A 26,199-nucleotide genomic window follows, 5' to 3' on the forward strand; every position below is an offset into this window, starting at 1 on the left:
CTGACAGCATGTAATGTATTATACAACTTTTTCATTATGGTTCTTTTTGCTCCACCTAATTATTGTCAATTTCAAAAATGAATTTGATTCAAAACAGCTAAAATGAAAAAAAAAAACAGCTAAAATGTATTTCTCAAAATATTTTTAAAAAAATTCTTGTCCTGTGAGTGCAGTATATGGGTTTTTGGAAAAGCAAGAATAAGTAAATAATATGTGAACTATTCATATTCTTAGTTCCCATTTGATATATTTTTGAAACATATCTGGAAATGCTATAACTATTACTATCTATAGTAACAGAAGGTGATGGGCACTTTTTTGCTTCAAGTTGTTTAAGTGCAGACATGCAGGTGCAGGGCAAGCCTTCTTGCTTTTGAGAAGAAAAGCCATTTCTCAGTCATGTTGCATTCCCAGCACCCAGCCCAGTACCTGGCACATCAAAGGAGTTCAGTAATGATTGATATGGGTTATTTTTTTTAACTAGAATGTTATAAAAATATACTTTTAATGGATTTTTAAACATTCAACATGTAAGTATGACCTTTTGATATAGAAGTATTATCATCAATTATGAACATAAAAATCATAAATCCATATGTATAAATCTTTATTAAATGTTACTAAAGCTCTATTGACACCAGATCTGCACATGTAGATATACATATGTGCATTCTACATTATCTGGATATATGCTTATTCTGTCCAGTGAGTGTAAAAAAATCCTGTTGAAAATGGCATTAGACCGCTTAATACTGCAGTTTGATATAATGCCTTTTTGTGCCACTGAGCCTGGACTCTGGAATATAATTGCCTGGCAGTATTGATTTAATTGCCCCAGGTTTATTTGTGGACTCCTAATTATTGACTGAAGGTAAATTTAATGGAGCAGCCTCTATGAACACTGGGAAACTGCTGCTGTTGCTGTTATACATAATGAACTGCACCATGTGCCTTTAAAGCATTCGTCAAACTAATTTTATTTCACTGTGACAGTATGATAACATTTAAAAAGTCAAAGACTTTTATTTTTATTACTGACATAGGTGGTTTTGCTGATGTCTTTGAATTCTGTAAGAAAAAAAAGTAGGGACTTCATTGGTTGCACTTGAATGTCACTTTATAATTATGCCCAAGGAAAAAATCTATAAAATAGAAAACATCTCTTTTTAAGCCTACTTTTTCTCTCTCAATTCTAGCAATTATATTTGTCCTGATTTTAGGAAAGGTTTTCTTTATCCACTAGTTTTTGAGAGTCTAAGTTATGCTCACAGGATTATGTGGGTAAAAGTGTAAATATGTTCACTCATTCATTTTGTTTAGTTTATGCCATATAGCTCCCTGTACCTGAGGTTATGTGATCTTGAAGCTGTGGATTAATTGAGTGTGTTCCCTGAAAAATGCCAAATTAATTAAATATTGATATTTGATTATTAAAATACTTTTAAGATTAAATTATAAGAAAACTTCCCTTTTATGTCCTCCCTCTGTGTTGAGTGCTGTATATAATAGAATTCTGACATCATAGGAGTGAATCTGGCCCTGAAGTTTTATCTTTTCTTATTAGGATTAGGCAACAGAATTGTTTGCCTGTTAAAACAACTTTTTCTGCATTCATTTGACTTAAATTTATATTGATAAAATAATTACTGCAAAATAAAAAGCTTTTCTACCATGTGACCATTTCTGTCCTTTATCGAGCCCATCTTTGCCTGAAATGTTCCCTTGGTATCTCTAATTTTCTTGAAGAGATCTCTAGTCTTTCCCATTCTGCAGTTTTCCTCTATTTCTTTGCATTGATCACTGAAGAAGGCTTTCTTATCTGTTCTTGTTATTCTTTGGAACTCTGCATTCAGATGCTTATATCTTTCCTTTTCTCCTTTGCTTTTCACTTCTCTTCTTTTCACAGCTATTTGTAAGGCCTCCCCAGACAGCCATTTTGCTTTTATGCATTTCTTTTCCATGGGGATAGCCTTGATTGCTGTCTCCTGTACAATGTCACGAACCTCCATCCATAGTTCATCAGGCACTCTATCTATCAGATCTAGTCCCTTAAATCTATTTCTCACTTCCACTCTATAATCATAAGGAATTTGACTTAGGTCATACCTGAATGGCCTAGTGGTTTTCCCTACTTTCTTTAAGTCTGAATTTGGCAATAAGGAGTTCATGATCTGAGCCAATCAGCTCCCGGTCTTGTTTTTGTTGACTGTATAGAGCTTCTCCATCTTTGGCTGCAAAGAATATAATCAATCTGATTTCGGTGTTGACCATCTGGTGATGTGCATGTGTAGAGTCTTGTGTTGTTGAAAGAGGGTGTTTGCTATGAGCAGTGCGTTCTCTTGGCAAAACTCTATTAGCCTTGGCCCTGCTTCATTCCATATTCCAAGGCCAAATTTGCCTGTTACTCCAGGTGTTTCTTGACTTCCTGCTTTTGCATTCCAGTCCCCTATAATGAAAAGGACATCTTTTGGGGTGTTAGTTCTAAAAGGTCTTGTAGGTCTTCATAGAACCATTCAACTTCAGCTTCTTCAGCGTTACTGGTTGGGGAATAGACTTGGATTACTATGATATTGAATGGTTTGCCTTGGAAATGAACAGCGATCATTCTGTTGTTTTTGAAATTACATCCAAGTACTGCATTTCAGACTCTTTTGTTGACCATGATGGCTACTCCATTTCTTCTAAGGGATTCCTGCCCACAGTAGTAGATATAATGCTCATCTGAGTTAAATTCACCCATTCCAGTCCATCTTAGTTCGCTGATTACTAGAATGTCGATGTTCACTGTTGCCATCTCCTGTTTGACTACTTCCAATCTGCCTTGATTTACGGACCTAACATTCCAGGTTCCTATGCAGTATTGCTCTCTAAAACATCAGACATTGCTTCTATCACCAGTCACATCCACAACTGGGTATTGTTTTTGCTTTGGCTCCATCCCTTCATTCTTTCTGGAGTTATTTCTCCACTGATCTCCAGTAGCATATTGGGCACCTACTGACCTGGGGAGTTCCACTTTCAGTATCCTATCATTTTGCCTTTTCATAAAGATGGGCTCGAAAAGGACAGAAATGGTATGGACCTAACAGAAGCAGAAGATATTTAAGAAGAGGTGGCAAGAATACACAGAAGAACTGTACAAAAAAGATCTTCACAACCCAGATAATCACGATGGTGTGATCACTCACCTAGAGCCAGACATCCTGGAATGTGAAGTCAAGTGGGCCTTAGAAAGCATCACTACGAACAAAGCTAGTGGAGGTGATGGAATTCCAGTTGAGCTATTTCAAATCCTGAAAGATGATGCTGTGAAAGTGCTGCACTCAATATGCCAGCAAATTTGGAAAACTCAGCAGTGGCCACAGGACTGGAAAAGGTCAATTTTCATTCCAATCCCAAAGAAAGGCAATGTCAAAGAATCCTCAAACTACTGCACAATTGCACTCATCTCAGATGCTAGTAAAGTAATGCTCAAAATTCTCCAAGCCAGGCTTCAACAGTACATGAACCATGAACTTCCTGATGTTCAAGCTGGTTTTAGAAAAGGCAGAGAAACTAGAGATCAAATTGCCAACATCCGATGGATCATGGAAAAAAATGAGAGTTCCAGAAAAACTTCTATTTCTGCTTTATTGACTAGCCAAAGCCTTTGACTGTGTGGATCACAATAAACTGTGGAAAATTCTTCAAGAGATGGAAATACCATACCACCTGACCTACCTCTTGAGAAACCTATATGCAGGTCAGGAAGCAATAGTTAGAACTGGACATGGAACAACAGGCTGGTTCCAAATAGGAAAAGGAGTACATCAAGGCTGTATATTGTCACCCTGCTTATTTAACTTACATGCAGAGTACATCATGAGAAACACTGGGCTGGAAGAAGCGCAAGCTGGAATCAAGATTGCTGGGAGAAATATCAATAACCTCAGATATGCAGATGACACCACCCTTATGGCAAAAGTGAAGAGGAACTCAAAAGCCTCTTGATGAAAGTGAAAGAGGAGAGTGAAAAAGTTGGGTTAAAGCTCAACATTCAGAAAACGAAGGTCATGGCATCTGGTCCCATCACTTCATGGGAAATAGATGGGGAAAGAGCAGAAACAGTGTCAGACTTTATTTTGGGGGGCTCCAAAATCACTGCAGATGGTGATTGCAGCCATGAAATTAAAAGATGCTTACTCCTTGGAAGGAAAGTTATGACCAACCTAGATAGCATATTGAAAAGCAGAGACATTACTTTGCCAACAAAGGTCCATCTAGTCAAGGCTATGGTTTTTTCCAGTGGTCATGTATGGATGTGAGTTGCACTGTGAAGGAAGCTGAGCGCCGAAGAATTGGTGCTTTTGAACTGTGGTGCTGGAGAAGACTCTTGAGAGTCCCTTGGACTGCAAGGAGATCCAACCAGTCCATTCTGGGTGTTTGGAAGGACTGATGCTAAAGCTGAAACTCCAATACTTTGGCCACCTCATGCGAAGATTTGACTCATTGGAAGACTCTGATGCTGGGAGGGATTGGGGGCAGGAGGAGATGGGGACAACAGAGAATGAGATGGTTGGATGGCATCACTGACTCAATGGACATGAATTTGAGTAAATTCCAGGAGCTGGTGATGAACAGGGAGGCCTGGTGTGCTGCAATTCATGGGGTTGCAAAGAGTCGGACACAAATGAAGGACTGGACTGAACTGAACTGTGACAATATGTACCTGGACAAAAATGTAATATTTGCTGATACTGTTAGCCAGGAGTGAGTTAGAATTAAAAAGTCTAGAGCCTTAACTTATCTATATTTAACACAGAATGCAAATATATGTCCTCCCATCAAGTGGTCCTGATACAATTGGTAATTTTAAGTATTTGATCTTTATCTGCACCTAACCTTTGTCCTCACAGATTTCTAGTAATAAGAGTTATACTGGAAAAAAGTCATTCTTATATCTACTCTCATTTTCTATGACTCAGCTGCCTTTTAATTTCTTTGAAGAGTTTTACTTGTATTAATTCCTCTTCTGTGTTATTACATCTTTTAAAATTTACAGTTAATGGCAGAGACAAAAAAAGCAAATTAATGATCATAATAGGGTGGAAAAACCTTCCAAAATTAGTTTTGTCTGTATTTTAGGAAGTGGGAGGGAAAAAAACAGGAACAGGGAAAGTTGGCTGAGACTAAAGTATGGAAACCTTTGAACAGGAAGGAGATGCAATCAGAGTTGTACATTAGAAAGCTGCACAAGATCAATGTATAGGATGGTTTAGAGGGAGAAGAGACTAGGAGCAAGAAGGTAGTCTAGACAAAGCCAATAGGGGCTTGTATGTGTCCTCACCATAAAAATAGGAAGGACGAGGTAGATATGACCCATTTGGTAGTCCCTGAATCAGATAGCAGAACTGAGATTAAATGAAGGGGTGAGAAAGCAGAAACCAAAGAGAGCTAAGTTTAATGTGAGAATTGGACTGTGAAGAAAGCTGAGCGCCAAAGAATTGATGCTTTTGAACTGTGGCGTTGGTGTGGTGTGGTGTTCTCATCACCTTATATGATGAGAAAGAGGATGATACCTTTAAGAGTTTTAGGGATCGAAAGAGGTAGATCAGATTTGGTAGAGAGAAGATGTCAGTGTCTGAAGCTGTAACAAATTTAGTAGGTAACATTTCCGTAACAGCATTCAGGGACTCACAGTTTTTCATTCAGGGACTTCGCAGTTCACTCAAGCCTTCTGTCTGGCATTTCTCAGTGACATCTAACCATTTAAGAACACATTTCAAACTCTTACAACTCAACAAGAGAATTCAGGACTATTCATAGCCATTTCTACCATAATATATACAGATAGCCATTAGGCACATATAAATATGCTCAGCATCATTAGCCTTTAGGGAAATGCAAACCAAAAACCAAAATGAGATACTACTTAATACCCAGGAGGATGGCTGTAATCAAAAAGCAGGACAATAGCAGGCACTGGTGAGGATGTGGAGAAATTAGAACCCTTGTACATTGCTGGTAGGAATGTATAATGATGCCACCCCTGTCGAAAACAGTCTGGAAATTCCACAAAAGTTAGAAACTAGAGATTATGTGACCCAGCAGTTCCATCCCTAGGTATATACTCAGGTGAAGACGTACGTCCATATAAAAATTTCTACATAAATGTTCATAGTGCTCAGTAGTTCATAATAGCTCAAAAGTAGAAAAATCCAAAGATCCGTCAAGACGGATGAATAAATAAAACATGTTAGATGCATATGTGGAATATTATTCAGTCATGAAATGAAATGACATGATGATACATCATACAGCATGGAAGAACCTTATGCTAAGTGAAAGAAGCCATACACAAAAGGCAACTCATTGTATGATTGCATTCATATGAAATGTTTGGACGAGGCAAATCAAGACAGAAAGTGGGTTAGTGGTTGCCAGAGGATGGGGGCAGAGGAGCAGTGACTGCTAATGGGTACAGGGTTTCTTTTGGGGTGATGAAAATGTTCTGGAATTAGATGAAAGTAATGGTTATACAGCTGTGTACAACCAATGAATTATACACTTGAAAATGGAGAAATTTATGTTATGTGAATTATATCTCTATTTAAAAAATGAATTCCTTAATATGAGGTGTGAAAAAAGAATAAAAAGAATACCTTTAAAAGTAAATCCAATAAAGTTATTATATCACATATGCTGCATTATGCCCCAATTAGCAGAGACTGTGCTAAATGCATTTGAATTTGAATTTCTGTCCATTGGCCATAACTATGAATAAATGAGATAAATTTTTTAACTTCATATTTAATAGGTTTCCTTTCAGTTGGCACAGAAGGAACTGTATCTCTATCATATTCTAATTGATATTACTTCCTCCTATATGCAAACAGATAGGAGTCCGTTATTTACATTTGCCCTCTAAGAGACATTGTTTAATTGTTCTGTCCATTCTGATCCTCAAAATTGAAATTATAGGAAAGGTCATTTAGTTTTGTTTTCAGGCCTTAATAATACCTGAAACTGTCTTATGTACTTGTGAGTTTATAAGGCCATGGAAATAATTAGTGGAGATAAAGTTGAACCCAAGCTATGGAAGGCATTTTAAAAACATGTTGCCAAGTGTCTACCGCATGAAAGGTAATTCATGCAGTAGTGTCTACCGCATTTCAGGTTTGGAGATATAGCAGTGAACAAGAGACAAAAATCACTGTCCTCATGGAGCTTATATTTCTGGTGATGGAGAACAATAAACAGATAAAATATAAAAACTATGAAAGTTTTTCAACAAACTTGAACAGAATTATGGGTATGTATAATAAAATATGTATACTTACATAAAGCAAGTAATGTACAGTTACAACTTCAATGTGCTTCTCTACTAGGATTTATATTTCAAAAACCCTTATCCAGGAATGGCTAGAAAATGTGTCTTGATTTTGTTTTCCAGAGTTCATTCAGGCAGTTTTCATCTACTTTCTGTAGATCATTTTCTCGTATAGGAGCCATATCAAAAATCCTGCCGTTGGTTGTTGATAAGTTAAAGTACAGACTTTGATCAGTGGTTTTTCTTTGCCTTTAAATATCTCTGTTCCTACTAGGTTGCTTCAGATCTTACAAATGCTGAAATTTAAAATGGCTCTTTCCTCTGTGCCCTTTCTGCAAAATATGCTTACCTTCTATAGATGCTTTATGATACAGCAGTGGGAAGGTTTTTATAAATCTCCCTGGCTTTGGTAAATAGAGTAACTTCCAGCCTGAAGGTTACCAGAAAGTTTCTCTTTACAACAAATGTCCTGAAGACCTTTACTCTGCTGCGTTCAGTGTTGCACTTACAACATACTTAAAACATGCCACATACATGTGAACTCCCATGGTCACTCTCTCCACACACATAAACATACACAGCTACCCACACACACCCACTCCTCACATCCAGCTGAAGTTGCAAGAGTTAAAAATTCTCCATTCAGAGCCTTACTGGGATTTTTTTTTTAAATTTAACCATCTCAAGCCTACTTTCATGATACCAGGAAAAAGACATATGTCATTAAAGGTAAAAGGTAAATTTTATGTTTTGCGTATTTTACCACTGTAAAAAAATGGAGGGAGGGGAATGAAGGGAAAGCAAGTTATAGCTTTTACCAAAGTTTAAGAAGAGCAGACACAGACTTCAATATTTCAGTGACACTCTAAGATAGATAGATAAGTATGTAGATAGATAGATATGGGCCAGAAATATAAGCAATATTTAGGAAACTTAGCTTATAATTGCCAGTTTTAAACTATAAATAAATCATTGTTTCTCATACCATGCTTGGTTATTTTATGAAGTTCAATCTCTTAATTACAAGATAGCTGAATAAGCATACAAATATTTATTTATACCAAATTTTGCACCTTTAATTTTATAATTATCAAACTATATTAGTCTCTCTTACTAAACTCGCAAAATCTCATTGAATCATATCTTTGTTAAAAGTAGGTCTAATAAATAACATGTAATATCTGTACTTTGAGTATGACTCAGCTGGATTAAAGTCAATTTTTATTTTGAAAACAATATCATTTGGTAATAGTTTTCAAACTGAAAACAAGAATGAAATTGGTAAAAAAAAAAAAAAAAAAGAAAAAATTGTTAATCTTTCCCTTTAGATTTAAAAAGATACCCTTATTTCAGTCTTTTTCTTTCAACACAAAAATGTTCAATTTTATACTATTGAGAGCACATTCCCAGTTCATGCTGATGCTGTAAACGATCTGTATGTTTCACAGTTATAGATTTGAGGCTTTGTTATTCTTCCAATGTAGTTCTCCAGCATCTGCAAGTATCAGTCATATCTTACCTTTATACAGAAATGCCTCTAAATGAAGTCATAATTTGTAAGTGTGAGTGATAAAGTTGAAGTTCTATCACTGGCATACATCTGTGGTCATTTACATGTAAGAGAAGCCTAAAATCTGTGTGAAGTTAGGGGAAGTGTTACCCATAAGAGAAGTCACCTTTTTCAACAAGGACAGCCAGGACAACCAGAAAGACCCCCTTCAAGACTATGGTATAGACTTCCCTGGTGGTCCAGTGCTTAAGAATATGCCCACCAATGCAGGGGACACAGGTTCAGTCTTTGGTCCGGGAAGATTCCACTTACCATGGAGGCAACTAAACCTGTGTGCCTCGGCTACTGAGTCCTCACATCCTAGATCCTGTGCTCCACAGCAAGAGAAGCCATCTCAGTGAGAAACCCAGGCACCACACTAGAGAGCAACCTCCACTCTCTGCAACGAGGGAAAGCCCACATGCAGCAAAGAAAAACCAGCACAGTCAAAAATAAATAAATGCATACATTAATTAATCTTTAAAAAAAGATTACCGTATAGACCAAGTAAAACTCACGGTTGTTTGAATGTCCTAATTAAATTTCCATTCCGAGAAATCTTATGGAGTATCAGCTCTTCCCCTGTCCATTTTTCTCCTTGTGCTGAAGAGTTCAAGCCTGTGTAACTGCAGTAACATAACTAAGACAGTCATTTCTATATTTATACAAAAGAGATAAGGAAATTATGCAGAAAGCCCAGCAGACTTTCTGGACTTCGTAGGCCCCAGCATATTCCATCTGAGATGAAACCCAAGACAGCATATTTTGCAGGTTTGTTGTTTCGCCTATACATATGATGGAGCAAGGGAGAAAAGAGCTTTGCTATTGGCCAGTCAGGTTGCCACTTCAACCCAAGTCCACAATCCTGTCAGTAAAGAGTTGTGCTTTCTTTTTGTATCTGAGGGAGAAAGAACAGACTCTTACACTGCCTGTATGAAATAAACCTGCGCTTAGTCTCCAACAACTTTGTGAGATATTATGAACTTTTCTCTTTATTATATAAAGAGAAATTATTATCTAAAGGTTTTTTCTGACCTATTTGTAGAGAAAAATAGAAGCACCTACACAGGGAGATGGATGTACACAAATTGGGCATCTTGATTAAAGGATAGGCTGCTTCTTGAACTTCATCAAGAGTTAGCCTCCATACAAAGCTTAGGAGACACAATTCAAACAGTTGTGTTTAACTGTGGGGCTTTTTGTTTTATTGGGAGCCAAAGGAAGAGAATATGAGTTATTAGCAATAAATTAGTCAATGGACCTCTTGTTCCACCTTGGAGGCTTCCTGGAAGAGAGACTCTTAGACTAGTTTTAGAGGGAAGCCAAATGTTCAAATACATGACATGTTGAAAATTGTTCTGATTGCAAGATGATAAAAAGTAGGCTGAGTTTTTAACTTGAAAATGAAATGTGCAGATGAGATAATTAATGTCAGTACATGTGGCCTGGTATAAGTGCTGTGACATCATTATATAGGAAATCGTAGAACCAGCATGTTTCCTAGAGTGTGCTCCATGGACCACTAGTGACACATGATAGACTGTGAGAAAAGTGTGGAGCCCTGAATTTAGAAGCAGGGTATTACATTGCCCTCTTCGAGAAACACCGTGCATTAGCATATTAAAGTCTCTAAGAGATCCTGAAATAAAATAACATTTAAACTTCGGTTTGTTTCCCACACTTACTTGATCAGAGAACTCTTTTTTTCTTAGAACAACTTTTACTTTTTAGAACAACTTTTTAAAATACTCATTTCTGCTTTTGCTCTACCAGGAATAGATGGGAGGGTATTCTCATCTTGTTTGTTTCCTTTTTTGTTGGATTGCATACAGTACCATAGGGCCATAGACAAAATAAAACAAAGTTACCTGGTGGTTTTGCCTTTGTGTGTATCTGTGTGTGTGTGTGTGTGTGTGTGTGTGTATCTCTTTAACATCTAATATTAATGCCCTGAGAATTTAAATTCTCTCATTTATAAAACTGGCAAATATGTATAACTTTTCTGCATCCCAGAATGGCAGTTTTCTCAAAGTAAGGATTTGCTGTATTATTATCTTCCAGAAGGAAATCTAACGTATTCTTGTTCCTTGATTCTATGATGCATTTCCCCACATTTTCACATTTCTGAAATTAAAACACATATGCAATTTGTGTATATTTAATGTGGTAGCTTCCTTTTTTCCATAAAAAGCTGTTTTTAAGTCAATGTGGGTATCTTATATTCACCTGTATCTTAAAAAGTGAAGAAATATGGTATTTTTGTATCTTATACTTTATTTAGTGTTAAATTTTAAGTAAGACAAATGTGTGAAGCTCCTGACATAGACTATAGATAGAGTCTCCCCTGACAGAGACTCAAGAGTATTTTAAGGAGAAGGCAATTTCCTATCAAGGTAAGACGGAAGTTAAACTGGAAAGCTGCTTAGGATCTGAGGCAATTCTATGGACCAGCTTTGGTCTCTGTGTTTTCTTCATGGCTTACATAACCTGCACCATTTCGGCTTGTTGTTTCACCACCACTGGCCAGTCTTTTCTCTTTTTCTCCCAGTTTGAATTCAGAAAATAACCATTATGCTGGGGTTAGCTAATTATAACCGCTGTGGCTGAGCACAGCTGATCTAAGCACAACCGAGCAACTTACATGGAGGGCACTGGGTGCTGACCAGGGATGCTGTCGGTGGTTGTCCTGGCACAAAGAATGGCCTGACTGTACACCTCTGTAGGGAAGGGGTACTGGGCTTAAGTGTCCTTATTCTATTCAGGGAGACAAAAGTAGTCTTCCCTGGTTAATCAAAAGGACAATTCCAAAAAATGAATTAATGGGTTTCTTGATTGTTACAAATCTCTTACATGAAACTAGATAGCTGGGAAGCAGGATAAAAGGAAGTCAGTATGGCTTTGGGTGGAAACTGGGGAACATTTCAGATTTTCCTTTACTTGTCACCTATAAGTGTCTTGTTATGAGTTCTACAGGCAACTCAATAAAGCCCAGGAACAATAAAACTTTACCAGAAATGCTATATAAATTATTAAACTTTAAAATGTACTCTACATTTCATAAACTCAGCAGTTTGTGACATGTGTATTACACTTTGATATGCCAAATAAACTTTTCTATAACAACTTAATCAATGTATATACTTCTGCCATTTTTTTTCCTCTGAAATTTCACCCTACAATCCTCAAGACATTCAGCTGTAACACAGGCAAGTATATTGATAGTTCGCACTCCCTCTCTTATGAGTGATGAACATATAGTGCTACTTCTGTGGGCCTGTGGACCCTAGAGAGGGCTGTAGCCTGCTATTGATCAACTGATTGAAGATAAATGGCTCAGCTGCTTGTATTGCAGATTACAACATTAACACGGTCAGTAAACCATGGATTGTTCAATAAGGCGTTTATCTTTCTTCATTTTACTTCTGCTCCTGTATCATTTTTATTATAAAAGACAAAATTACCCACACTAACCAGCAAGATCAGTTGAAAAGAGACCCAGTAGGGTACCATTATGGGTGCAGAGTTGCAGATAGCTCAGTTCAAATGGTTTAATGATATTTAGTATATGTTTCTGAACTGAAGAAAATACAGAGTTTTGATCGTCTTTTTTTTTTTTTCTGTGTTTCTTTTACAGCTTCCTTTTGCCACATATTTACTAGAAGCAATACTAGAAAAAATAAATGAAAAAAAGAGACTAGTTGAAGAATATTTTACAGTTATGAAAGATACTAGATGATATTATGATTGAGAACTTTTTTTCAGATCTGAAAACTTTATGTGGTGATCAGAAAACATGCACTGCAGTCTGGTACAGTATCTGCTCCAGCTATCAATAGTCAGGGTCAATACCAAAATAAGAAGTCTCTGGAACCAATTAATTGCTGAACAAGTGAAACTAATTAAGTGCATAGCCATTTAAAAGGAAATAGTGTAGCATTTGATTGTTGAATACAAATATTGCCACAAATCAATGCAAACTTGAAAATGGTTTTCCTTCCAGTACATTACAAGAAATTAGAACAAGCTTGGCATGCACAAATTATCAAAGGAAAAAAGTTTAAACTGAAGACTTAATGTTCTGAGTTTTGTAAGAAACTATACTTTTTACATAAAGCTGCTATAAATGGCTCTAAATCACCTGATAAGCAACACATTTGTATTGAAAGCAAATATAAAGCAAAGCATTACCGCTTAAGAGTGAGCATTTAATGAAATGAATGGTGCAGTCCAATTGTATCTGTTCTCAGTCTACTGGATTATATAGGAGATACTGTATTTTCCTAGAACAATTCAGCAAAAATAAAAACATCTTCTCCTTCACTCTCTCTGTTTTTTTTAAATTCACAATATTTTGTGTGGTCATATAAATTAGCAAGGGCTACAAACCGAGTGTATTAATTAGACTAGTCCTTGCAAGTCTGCTAATTAAATTCTTAACAATGGTCATCCTTATTTAGACTCTCAGACATTCCCTGGTCATTTCCCCTCTTTCCTATGTTCCTGCCACACCTAACTTTTCGCTTCCTCCGATTCACCAAACCTGCCTGCCTCCAGCTGTTGCCTTTGTGTTCTCTCTCTCCAATATTCTGTACTTAACTTTCCCATGACTGGCTCCTGCACATCATTCAGGTTTGCAGTTACAAATTTCCTTAAGCATTCCCTAGCCATCTCACTATTTAATTTCCTTTATAACACAAAAGTATCTTTTACCTCTTCACTTATGTTCTTGCTGCTTTGAAATATATAGGTCCATGAGTTTAAGGCAGAGTTGGCAAATTATGGCTCACAGACCAAATCTGGCCTACTACCTGTTTTTGCTTAGCCTACAGTACGTTAATAATGATTTTTAAGTTATTATTAAATGTTTTTAAAAAATCAAAAGGAGAACTATATAGCATGTGAAAGTTATATGAAATTGAAATTTTAATGTCCATCAATAAAGTTTAATTGGAACACAGATGTGCATTCATTTCTGTATTATTTATGGCTGCCTTAGCACTACAGTAGTTCAGGTAAGTAGTTGCAGCAGAGACTTGATGTAGTGTGCTCACCACTTTGAAGGACTGGTAGGCACACTGTAAGTCACAGTGATACAGTTACAACTTGTCAGCATTTTGAGTACCTTAAATACTACCATAACTGTAATTTTTCTAATGCCAGTGGATGCCCACCATGTAAAAACAAGAAGAGGAAATGACTGTCAACTGTCTCATTTTTAAGGTAAAGTGGGTATTATGTTGCTATTCAGTGGCAAAGCATTAGCTTTATTATATGACACTATACCTCTGCTGTGCTTCCCAGGTGGCACTAGTGGTAAAGAAACCATCTGCCGATGCAGGAGACATAAGAGACACAGGTCGATCCCTGGGTCGGGAAGACTTCCCAGAGGAGGGCGTGACAACCCATCCAGTATTCTTGCCTGGAGAATCCCATGAATTTGTTACTTTTTATGGCAAAAGGCACTTGGCAATGTAATTGCAGATCTTGAGAGAGAATCCGGATTTATTTAATGGCTTCTAAAGAGTCAAGATAGACAGCAATGTTACTGCAGAGGCAGAGGGATGGAGAAGTTTGAAGATGCTACCCCCATAGCTATAACGTATGGAGGAAGAGGGCCGTGAAAGAAAAAATGTAGGCAGCTCCTGGAGACTGGAAGAGGGAAGGGAAGGAATTGTATCCTAGGGCCTCTAGGAAGAAACAGCACTGTTGACACCTTGACTTTAGGCTAGTGAAACCAATTTTGCATACCCCAAGTTGTAGGAAATTAAATTTTTGCTGTTTTAAGCCGCTAGGTTTGTAGTAACTTGTAACTGCAGCAATAGAAAACTAATATAAATTTGCTTATATTCTATTTAGAATTTTTCATGAAGGATATTGGTCAGAAGATGCAAGATCTAGATGTTCAATATTCAAAAATCAGTCAGTACATGCTGTTATTTTAATAGACTAAAGAACTATCAGGTGACCATGAAACTTTTGGGAAAGCAATTGAAAATTTCAGTACTCATGCGTGGAAAAGAAAAACCTCAGAAAACTAGGGACTTCTTCAGTTTTATAGGAACATCTACAAAATGCCTACATCTAACAATATGCTTAATGATTGAAGGTAGAACACTTTCTGTTAAGAAGCAAAGATGTCAGCTGTCTCCAAACTGATATACAGGCTTAACACGATCCTTATCAACATCTCACCAAGATGTTTTGAAGATGGAGACAAGCTTCTACAATTTGTATTCAAAGCCAAAGAAAAATTTAAGTGGGAGAAATCACTCTACCCAATTTCAAGATGTATTATGTAGGTACACTAATAAAGAGTGTGTGGTATTGATAGAGGAATATACACATAGATCAATGGAATAAAAGAGTACCAAAAAACATACCTATGAAAATAGGCCAATTCCATGCAGTCAGGATAGCCTTTCAACAAATGATGCTGAAGCAGCTGGAAATGCCTGCTGCTGCTACTGCTAAGTCACTTGAGTCATGTCCGACTCTGTGCGACCCCATAGCAGCCCACCAAGCTCCCCCATCCCTGGGATTCTCCAGGCAAGAACACTGGAGTGGGTTGCCATTTCCTTCTCCAATGCATGAAAGTGAAAAGTGAAAGTGAAGTCGCTCAGTCGTGTCCGACTCTTAGCGACCCCATGGACTGCAGCCTACCAGGCTTCTCCATCCATGGGATTTTCCAGGCAAGAGTACTAGAGTGGGGTGCCATTGCCTTCTCTGGGAAATCCTAGGTTTGGGGGACAAAAACAGACCTAAACTTTAGACACAAATGAATCATACGTTAAGTGTAAAATACATAAGAGAAAATCTCCAGGATCCAAGACTAGGCGAAAAGTTTCTACACATGACACCAAAAGCATGATGCATAAAAGAAAAATTGGTGAATTTAACCATCAAAACTAATCAAACCATCAAAACTCTTGCTCTGGAAACAGACAAGGTACAGAGTGGGAGAAAATATTTGCAAACTACAAATATCTGACAAAGGACTTAGGTCTAGAGTAAAGAATTCTCCAAACTCAACAGTAGCTCAAGAAGTCCAAGGATTGTGGCCAATAGTTTGGCTGAATAGTCGGACTTGGAAGGCACACATTCGAGGCAAGATGAAAGAAGCTTGGAGAAAAGATATATAGATAGATCTCTCCAAATGGGTCAAAAATGTGCAAATTTTTGTGTCCCATGTGAATGAACATCAAAAAGTGACCTCAGCAAAGGAAGATTTTAATAAGTGAATAGGATGATGGATTGACCATATTCTCCACCATCTCAAAGCAGCTAGTTAGGTAGAATAGTGGAATGACCTTTTGAAGGCTCAGTTACAGTGCCAGCTAGGTGGCAATATCTTGCAGGGCTAAGACAAGTTTCTCAAGGAGGCAGTATGTGCTCTGAATTAGAATCCAGTATATGGTGTCATTTTCCCCACAGCCATGATTCACAGATCCAGGAATCAAGGGCTGGGAATGGGAAGTAGTACCATTCATTATTACTCCTAGTGACTCACAAGCAAAATTTTCTTCTTATCCCTGTGACCAATACTTTAGTTCTTAGCATCGAAAGGAGGAATGCTTCTATCAGGAGATACAACAGTAATTCCATTGAACCGGAAATTAAGACTCCTACCCAGTCACTTTGGACTCTGCCTGATTCTGATCTATAAGCCAAGAAAGCACTTACTGTAGTCATTTGGATAATTGATTCTGACTACTAAGGGGAAATTGGACTACTACTTCACCATGGATGTATGGAAGAGTATATTTGCAGTACAGGTGACTCCTTAGGGCATCCCTTATTTACTGTACCCTGTGATCAAAATCAATGGAAAATCAATGGAAAACCCAACCCAAGAAGGACTATTAATGGCCCAGGCCCTTCAGAAACAAAAGTTTGGGTCATCCTACCAAGTAAAGAATTCTAACCATCTGAGGTACTTGTTAAGGAAAAAGGGAATACAGAACAAGCAGTGTGGAAAAAAGTAATTATGAACACAAGCTATGACCAGGTGAGTGTTAACAGCAGCAATGCTATAATTATCATGAGTACCTCCTCATTACTTGGTTATGAATATGTGTGTGTGTGTGTGTGTGTGTGTGTAAAGTTAACAAAGAGTGGACTTAGGATAGTTAATTTTATATATCAAGTTGGCTGGTTCACCACAGTGCTAGATATTCTGAATTTTTCTATGAGGGTGGTTTCGGATGAAATTAACATTTGAATCATTGGACTCTGCATAAAGGCACCTGCCCTCCATAATGTAATTAGTTGAAATCCTAAATAGAACCAAAAGACTGACCTCCCCCAAGCTAAGGAGAATTCTGTCAGCAGAGAGCCTTTGGATTTGAATGGTAATACTGGCTTTTCCTGGTTCCAGCCTGCCAGCCCACCCTGCAGATTTTAAACTAGCCTTTCTCCACAATTGTATGAGCCAGTCCCTCTTAAGATTGCTTTGACTATTCAGGGTCTTTTGTATTTCCACACAAACTTATAAACTTTTTGTTGTAGTTCTGTGAAAAATACCTTTGGCAATTCCACGCACCACCCCTCCTCCCATCTTGCAACAGCTTTCTTTATTTCTTCTCCATCATCGTATCATACAGACTAGAAGGCACCACCCTCTCCATTTGTAGTGTTTTTCCTCAAGAATATCTGGAGGAAACACTGTATGGCCAGTTAATCTTTTAACAATAGTTTTTAAATGTCATTGCTCTTCTACCATCTGCCTGGGTCTCCCCACGGACAGAGACACCTGGCAGGCTACAGTCCATGGGGTAGCAAATGAATTGGACATGACTTAGCAACTACACAATAAAACCAAGGGGGTTCACGCCGTATCACACTGGGACAGAGAATTCAGACCTAGGCGGTGAGACCACAGCAGCGGTATGTACTTGCACCCTCGTGCTTCACACCCTGAGAGATACTAGGCCACAAGAACATGTGGACCCTACAGCAGATGTGGGGAGCCCAGCCGAGGCCTCTCGCTTTCCAGAACACTACCATCTAGGATATAGGAGATGGTATCCTTGTCTACTGGCTTCATGGTGTTTTCACTACAAAAAGTTTACTGAATTAAGACAGTCTGAAACATTTTAAAAATTATTTAAAAACAACACTGACAAAATATTAACTTAAAACACTCTAATTCAACGTGGAAATAAACCAAACCAAAATGTTAACAGTGAAGATTTAATGGAGAGGCAGTTAGTATCGCTCAGAGGTTCAGTTTTAAGATGTACATATTAAAAACCTTTCATTTTAAAATTTATTTATACACTATTTACTTTTTTTGTTCAATATGCTTTGCTTAAAAAAGATGGAGACAAAAAGAGTTCTCTGAGCTATGAAAAAAATTAAGTTCTTACAGGCACGATTACGGTTTCATTCTAGAAACGCCTCAGGTTCACAGGTTGAACATTCAGCCACTGTGTTATTTAAAAAACAAAACATTATTTGACGTTGGGAAAACCAGATCTCTCTTTCTGGGGCAGAGTTCACTTGATGAGGACCGTGTGGTTATGCAAATTACAGGGGATTATTTCAGAAAATGTATGCGCACCTGCATCACAGGTGTGGCTTTCTTCCCTGGCGGTTCCTCGTGGCAAAGCTCCTCCAAGGAGGTCGGGTCCCTGGTGACAGAGCCGGAGAGGCAGGGGCCCAACAGGACAGGGGGAGACTGCTGGCGTCTCCTACCTGGAGAAGCAAGGTTCTAGGGACGGAGCTAGTACGGAACAAGGTAGTTCCTCGTTGTTTCTCCACGTGGCTGTAGCTGCTGAGACTGGGGGCGGCTGTGGCAGCCTGCCTCCACTTCTCCCTTAAGGCGTGTTCCAGAAGCTTCCTGTGGACGATCTGGGCGACATTCTCGGTGAGCAGGAGGCAGGGGCCTGGAAGTGTTGGGGAGGGGAGGGCGGTGTAGTGCGGATAAGTCCTGCCTCAGGGGTGAGCCCTCTTCCGCCTTCCTCCCTGCGCGTTTCTGAGCCCACCCACCGCGATGGAGCTGGGTGATCAGCTGGGTGACCACCTGGCTCGGGCCGGGCTCCAATGTGTGCACCGATTTGCGGTCCTCACCCGCTTCTGGAAGGTGTCCTGCCCCACGGGGCTGTGGTATGTGATGCTGAAGAGGCTGGAGAGATCACCATGGTTGATGGCGGTGTGCACAGGGCTCTCCCGCTTGGAGGGGGTGCAGGCCCAGGCCGGCTTGCCGCATCTGTTCTGGGCCAGCCTGGGAGAGGTCCCGCCAGTGGGCTGGTCTGCTCTGGGGAGGTCCTTCCCCTGCAGCTTGGAGACCCGTACTGGGGGAGCGGCGTGTGTTCAGACTAGGCCTGCGCCTTCTCGATGGCCTAGGCCACCTGCCTGTTGCTGAGGCAGCGGCGCGGCGGGGCGGTGGGGAGAGGACGCAGGTGTGGCGCCACCCACGCCGTGGGCGTGAGACCTGTGTCGGGGCTGCGGGTGACTGCGCCGCCCCGCGGGGCTTCGGTCCGCAGGTCAGTACTGATGGTCTGGACCATCTGCATCCCTGTCGTCTGGGGCGTGTTGGTCTGGCAAGCTGTGTCCTTGATTGGAGGCTCACCAGCGCTCCTGACGGAGAGGACCACCTCCTTCCTGTCGTCACTTGGGTTCTCAGGCTGTGCAGGGGGAGGAGCTCACCCTTGGTGTAGTCTCAGGGGGTGCCTGGAGTGGGCACAAAGCCACCTGCCAAGCACGTGTTCAGCAGGGCCGCCTAGGTGTCCGCCAGACCCCGGGGGGCCCTCCCTCGCCGCCCGCAGCCACAGTGAGGTCCAGCCTCCAGACAAGGGGCGGGGGGGCGCTGTGAGCATCCTCACCTCGGCCTGCTCCGCACAGCCGAGGCTCTGCAGCGGCTGCTTCTGGCAGTGCTCTGGGCTGGTCCAGGGCGGGTGGTCAGGGTGGTGGGCCGAGCGATGCTTGTGGTGAGGTACCAGGAAGAGTCGGAGAAGGGCTCCCTGCTGGCATCGGGCCTCGCTGCACTCCTGTCCACCCAGCGGTCTGGGGGGCTACTATCCCCGCTCTTGCTGTTGAACTCCTGGGGGGTGACGTCTTCCTTGGTGCTGGTGGCGGGCAGATCTTTCTCCGGCAGGAAGCGAGAGCTGTCCATCAGGCGCTGGAATGCAGACATGGAGGACAGGATACTGGCCCCTTGACAATTTTCCTTGTGATTTTCTTCTTCCTCAGGGGGGCAGCTGCTAAACTCCATATGGGGCGTGTAGGCCAGAGGGCCTTTGGTAGTTTGATAGGAATTGCACTGAATCTGTCAGTTGCCTTAAGTAGTATAGTCGGTTTAACAACAGTGATTCTTCCAATCCAAGAATACAGTACGTCTTTCCATCTGTGTCCTCTTCAGCTTTTCATCAACATCTTATAGAGGTTTTGGAATACAGGTCTTTTGCCTCCTTAAGTAGGTTTATTCTTAGGTATTTTATTCTCCCAGGCTGGCCCAGAACAGATGTGACTTTAGGGAGTATGGACGTTACTCCCCATTATAGAATATAAATATTCTATCCATGAACACAAGATATCTTTCAAACTCGTCTGTATCTTCTTCAGTTTCTTTCATCAAGTAGTTTTAATTGTATAGATCTTTTACTTCCTATTTTAAATTAATTACTAAGTATTTTTTGATGCTCTAATGACTAGGGTTGTTTATTTTTCAGATGTTAGTATATAGAGATACATCTTATTGCTGTATGTTTTTTTAAATATTCAACAGTTTACTTAATATGTTAGTTTTTCCAACAGTTTTTGGTTGAATCTTTGGAATTTACTATACATAAGATCACATCAACTTAAAATAATGACAGTTTTACTTCCTTCTTGATGTGAATGCCTTTTATTTATATGTCTTGCCTATTTGCTCTAGCTGGGACTTCCAGTACAACGTTGACTAAGATTGGTGAGAGTGGCCATCCTTGTCTTATTCCTTATCTTAGAAGAAACGCCTTTAAAATTTTGTCACTGAATATAATGTTAAGTGTGGGTTTGTCATCTACATGGACTTTATTCTGTTTCAGTATGTTCCTTCTATACTCAATTTTTTGAGAGTTTTAATCATGAAAGAATATTGTATTTATATATTATTTTTATCTTTCATTCTATTAATCATATTTATTGATTTATGTCTGTTGAAACATCCTTATATACCACTTGCTCGCATGGCGTATTATCATTTTAATGTGTTGTTGAATTCAATTTGCTACTGTTTTGTAGCAAATTATTGTACAGATGCATCTGTGGCAAATTATTGTACAGATGCAAAAATATTTTCATCTGTATTCACAGGAATATTGGTCTATAGTTTTCATTTTTTTAAAAAGATGCAGCTAAGATTCAAGCAACTTTTATATCCAGGGTCATAGCTCTTTTAACATACTCAAATTAATTAGTTAATTAAGTTTTGGCTGTGCTGGGTCTTTGTTGCCGTGAGGGTTTTTTCTCTAGTTGCAGTGAACAGGGTCTACTCTCTAGTTGCAAGTGTAGGCTTTGCACTGCGGTGACTTTTCTTGTTGCAGAGCACAGTCTCTAGGGTGCTCAGGCTTCAGTGGTTGCAGTGCATGGGCTCAGTAACTGCAGTTCCTAGCCTCGAGAGCACAGGTTCAATAGTTGTGGAGCAGAAGCTTAGTTGCTCTGGGGCACGTGGGATCTTCCCCACCCAGGGATTGAACTGGTATCTCCTGTACTGGCAGGTGCATTCTTTACCACTGAGCCATGGAGAAGCCCCTATAGTTTTCTTTTATTGGAGTGTCTTTTTCTGGCTTTGGTATCAGGATAATGCTGACCATAACTGAGAAGTCTGAATCTTCAGACTCCTCAGAATTTTCTGCATTGGGAAAAGGGGCTCTGTCCTCCATTGCAGGAGTGTAGCAGTCCTTCCTTTTCTAGAGACTATCAAGAGACTTTGCCTAAGACAAGTGCCTCCTAAGATGATGCTTGTCTTCCTCAAGTTTTTACCCTTCAGTTCAGTTCAGTTCAGTTCAATCACTCCATTGTGTCTGACTCTTTGTGACCCTATGGACTGCAGCATGCAGGCTTCCCTGTCCATCACCAACTTCCAGAGCTTACTCAAACTCATGTCCATCAAGTCAGTGATGCCATCCAACCATCTGATCTTCTGTCGTTCCCTACTCCTCTCGCCTTCAATCTTTCCCAGCATCAGGGTCTTTTCCAGTGAGTAAGTTCTTTGCATCAGGTGGCCAAAGTATTGGAGGTTCAGCTTCAGCATCAGTCCTTCCAATGCATATTCAGGACTGATTTCCTTTAGGATGGATTGGTTGTATCTCCTTGCAGTCCAAGGGAATCTCAAGAGTCTACTCCAACAACACAGTTTAAAAGGATCAATTCTTCGGCGCTTAGCTCTCCTTATGGTCCAACTCTCACATCCATACGTGACTATTGGAAAAACCATAGCTTTGACTATACAGACCTTTGTCGGCAAAGTAATGTCTCTACTTTTTAATATGCTATCTAGGTTGGTCATAGCTTTTCTTCCAAGAAGGAAGTGTCTTTTAATTTCATGGCTGCAATTACCCTCTGTAGTCACCATCAGTGATTTTAGAGCCCTCCCAAAATAAAACCTCTCGCCGTTTCCATTATTTCCCCATCTATTTGCCATGAAGTGATGGGACCAGATGCCATGATCTTAGTTTTTTGAATGTTGAGTTTTAAGCCAAATTTTTCACTCTCCTCTTTCACTTTCATCAAGAAGCTCTTTAGTTCCTCTTCACTTTCTCCCATAAGGGGGGTATCATCTGCATAGCTGAAGTTATTGATATTTCTCCCAGCAATCTTGGTTCCAGCTTGTGCTTCATCCAGCCCGGAATTTTGCATGATGTACTCTGCATATAAATTAAATAAGCAGGGTGACAATATATAGCCTTGACATACTCCTTTCCCAATCTGGAACCAGTCCACTCTTCCATGTCTGGTTCTGCTTTTATCCTTACCCCACCGTTCATTTTAGATCAATAGTTATTTCAAGTTGCAGCATGGCTCAGCCATGGTAGCACTGCCTAGTCTTTGGAAGTAAATAGATATTTCCCAAAAGAGCTACAGAATAGCTAAAATAATATCAGCAATAACTTTGAGAATACTCCTGGAAATGGATCTTGAGAGTGCTGAACAGAATATAAGGCTGGGTATGAAGTTTGTAGATGTGGGACACTCTCCTGTGACTCATGGTTTAACATCCTACCAAGGACACCTGAGATTGGTCTTACTATGTTGTCAGAATGACTCCATGAAGTGGGGGGTTGGTAATTGCCATACTGCAAAATCAGTTCTCCTAGGGGTGAAATAGGTGGATAGGTAACCAACTAGGTTATTTCTTGATCTAAATAATCAAATAACTTTACGTCTGGGTAAGGAAAAGATTGATGTCAGCTGCTGCGATTTAAAAAAATCATAATCCCTCACTGTTTTTTAACGTGAACCTGTTCTCAGACCTAGAGGCTTTTGATGGACAGCTGCCTAAGAAAGTAGAGAAAACCGCTAGACCATTCAGGTAGGACCTAAATCAAATCCCTTATGATTGTACCATAGAAGTGACAAATAGATTCAAGGGATTAGCTCTGATAGAGTGCCAAAGAACTATGGATGGAGGTTTGTGACATAGTAAAGGTAGCAGTGATCAAGACCATCCCCAAGAAAAAGAAATGAAAAAAGGCAAAATGGTTGTCTGAGGAGGCCTTGCAAATAGCTGAGAAAAGAAGAGAAGTGAAAGGCAAAGGAGAAAAGGAAAGATATATTTGTTTGAATGCAGAGTTCCAAAGAATAGCAAGGTGAGATAAGAAAGCCTTCAGCAATCAGAGCAGAAAAAGAAATAAAAGGAATCCAAATTCGGAAAGAAGAAGTAAAACTCTCACTGTTTGCAGATGACATGATCCTCTACATAGAAAACCCTAAAGACTCCACCAGAAAATTACTAGAGCTAATCAATGAATATAGTAAAGTTGCAGGATATAAAATCAACACACAGAAATCCCTTGCATTCCTATACACTAATAATGAGAAAGTAGAAAAAGAAATTAAGGAAACAATTCCATTCACCATTGCAACGAAAAGAATATAATACTTAGGAATATATCTACCTAAAGAAACTAAAGACCTATATATAGAAAACTATAAAACACTGAGGAAAGAAATCAAAGAGGACACTAATAGATGGAGAAATATACGATGTTCATGGATCGGAAGAATCAATATAGTGAACATGAGTATACTACCCAAAGCAATCTACAGATTCAATGCAATCCCTATCAAGCTACCAGCGGTATTTTTCACAGAACTAGAACAAATAATTTCAAGATTTGCATGGGAATACAAAAAACCTCGAATAGCCAAAGCAATCTTGAGAAAGAAGAATGGAATTGGAGGAATCAACTTGCCTGACTTCAGGCTCTACTACAAAGCCACAGTCATCAAGACAGTATGGTACTGGCACAAAGACAGAAATATAGATCAATGGAACAAAATAGAAAGCCCAGAGATAAATCCACACACATATGGACACCTTATCTTTGACAAAGGAGGCAAGAATATACAATGGAGTAAAGACAATCTCTTTAACAAGTGGTGCTGGGAAAACTGGTCAACCACTTGCAAAAGAATGAAACTAGATCACTTTCTAACACCACACACAAAAATAAGCTCAAAATGGATTAACGATCTAAACGTAAGACCAGAAACTATAAAACTCCTAGAGGAGAACATAGGTTCAAAACACTCTCCGACATAAATCACAGCAGGATCCTCTATGATCCACCTCCCAGAATACTGGAAATAAAAGCAAAAATAAACAAATGGGACCTAATTAAAATTAAAAGCTTTTGCACAACAAAGGAAACTATAAGCAAGGTGAAAAGATAGCCTTCTGAATGGGAGAAAATAATAGCAAATGAAGCAACTGACAAACAACTAATCTCAAAAGTATACAAGCAACTCCTGCAGCTCAATTCCAGAAAAATAAACGACCCAATCAAAAAATGGGCCAAAGAACTATATAGACATTTCTCCAAAGAAGACATACAGATGGCTAACAAACGCATGAAAAGATGCTCAACATCACTCATTATTAGAGAAATGCAAATCAAGACCACAATGAGGTACCATTTCACACCAGTCAGAATGGCTGAGATCCAAAAGTCCACAAGCAATAAATGCTGGAGAGGATGTGGAGAAAAGGGAACCCTCTTGCACTGTTGGTGGGAATGCAATCTAGTACAGCCACTATGGAGAACAGTGTGGCAATTCCTTAAAAAACTGGAAATAGAACTACCTTATGACCCAGCAATCCCACTGCTGGGCATACACACTGAGGAAACCAGGATTGAAAGAGACACATGTTCCCCAATGTTCATCACAGCACTGTTTACAATAGCCAGGACATGGAAACAACCTAGATGTCCATCAGCAGATGAATGGGTAAGAAAGCTGTGGTACATATACACAATGGAGTATTACTTAGCCATTAAAAAGAATACATTTGAATCCGTTCTAATAAGATGGATGAAACTGGAGCTGATTATACAGAGTGAAGTAAGCCAGAAAGAAAAACACCAATACAGTATACTAACACATATATATGGAATTTAGAAAGATGGTAATGATGACCCTGTATGCGTGACAGCAAAAGAGACACAGATGTGTAAAGCGGACTTTTGGACTCTGAGGTAGAGGGAGAGGGTGGGATGATTTGGGAGAACGGCATTGAAACATGTATACTATCATGTAAGAAATGAATCACCAGTCTAGGTTTGATGCAGGATACAGGATGCTTGGGGCTGGTGCACGGGGATGATCCAGAGAGATGATATGGGGTGGGAGGTGGGAGGGGGTTCATGTTTGGGAACTCATGTACACCTGTGGTGGATTCATGTCAATCTACTTACCTGGCAGGGGAGATACCATGATCACGAAGGTGGTTTTCCCAGGGTGAGGCTTATCCATTGCACTCCGGATGTGCTGACCCCTGCGATTTCCCCAAATGTGGGAAACTCGACTGCATAATTTGTGGTAGTGGGGGACTGCGTTCGCGCTTTCCCCTGAAAAAAATAAAAAATAAAAAATAAAAGATGCTTGCTCCTTGGAAGAAAAGCTATGACCAACCTAGACAGCATATTAAAAAGCAGAGATGGAGGGAGAATAAGATGGCAGAGGAGCAGGTGGATGTGGAGTACATCTCTCTCCATGGATACATCAGGATATACCTTCAGACACAGAACTGCATGCAGAACACCAGCTGAGAGTGGACAGGAGTACTTGACCAGTGGAAACGAGTATATAGCACCACGCAAAACTTGGTAGGACAAAAGAACTAGAGGGGAAAAGAGGA

At 39.6% G+C, this 26,199-nt stretch overlaps 2 protein-coding genes and 1 non-coding gene across 4 annotated transcripts in view; all 3 read left to right on the forward strand.

Annotated features, from left to right (window-relative positions):
• Positions 1-13,815, forward strand: part of CNTLN (centlein) — a 357,273-nt gene extending 343,458 nt beyond the window's left edge. For both annotated transcript variants that reach the window (XM_060409518.1, XM_015093231.4), the window contains exon 26: positions 12,493-13,815. In XM_060409518.1, coding sequence (XP_060265501.1) covers positions 12,493-12,594 — 102 coding nt within the window. In that variant the 3' untranslated portion in view covers positions 12,595-13,815. The remainder of the gene's footprint in view (positions 1-12,492) is intronic.
• A 4,606-nt stretch (positions 13,816-18,421) lies between these two features.
• SH3GL2 (SH3 domain containing GRB2 like 2, endophilin A1) overlaps positions 18,422-26,199 on the forward strand; it is a 303,037-nt gene continuing 295,259 nt past the window's right edge. The window contains exon 1 of the mRNA XM_060409519.1: positions 18,422-18,723. The gene's annotated coding sequence lies outside the window, so the exon portion shown is untranslated. The remainder of the gene's footprint in view (positions 18,724-26,199) is intronic.
• On the forward strand, positions 25,749-25,912 carry LOC114113445 (U1 spliceosomal RNA). Its single transcript, XR_003588479.1, has one exon. It is a non-coding gene; the product is annotated as a U1 spliceosomal RNA (small nuclear RNA).

Source organism: Ovis aries, chromosome 2 (genome assembly GCF_016772045.2).
Source record: "Ovis aries strain OAR_USU_Benz2616 breed Rambouillet chromosome 2, ARS-UI_Ramb_v3.0, whole genome shotgun sequence".
NCBI lineage: Eukaryota > Metazoa > Chordata > Mammalia > Artiodactyla > Bovidae > Ovis > Ovis aries.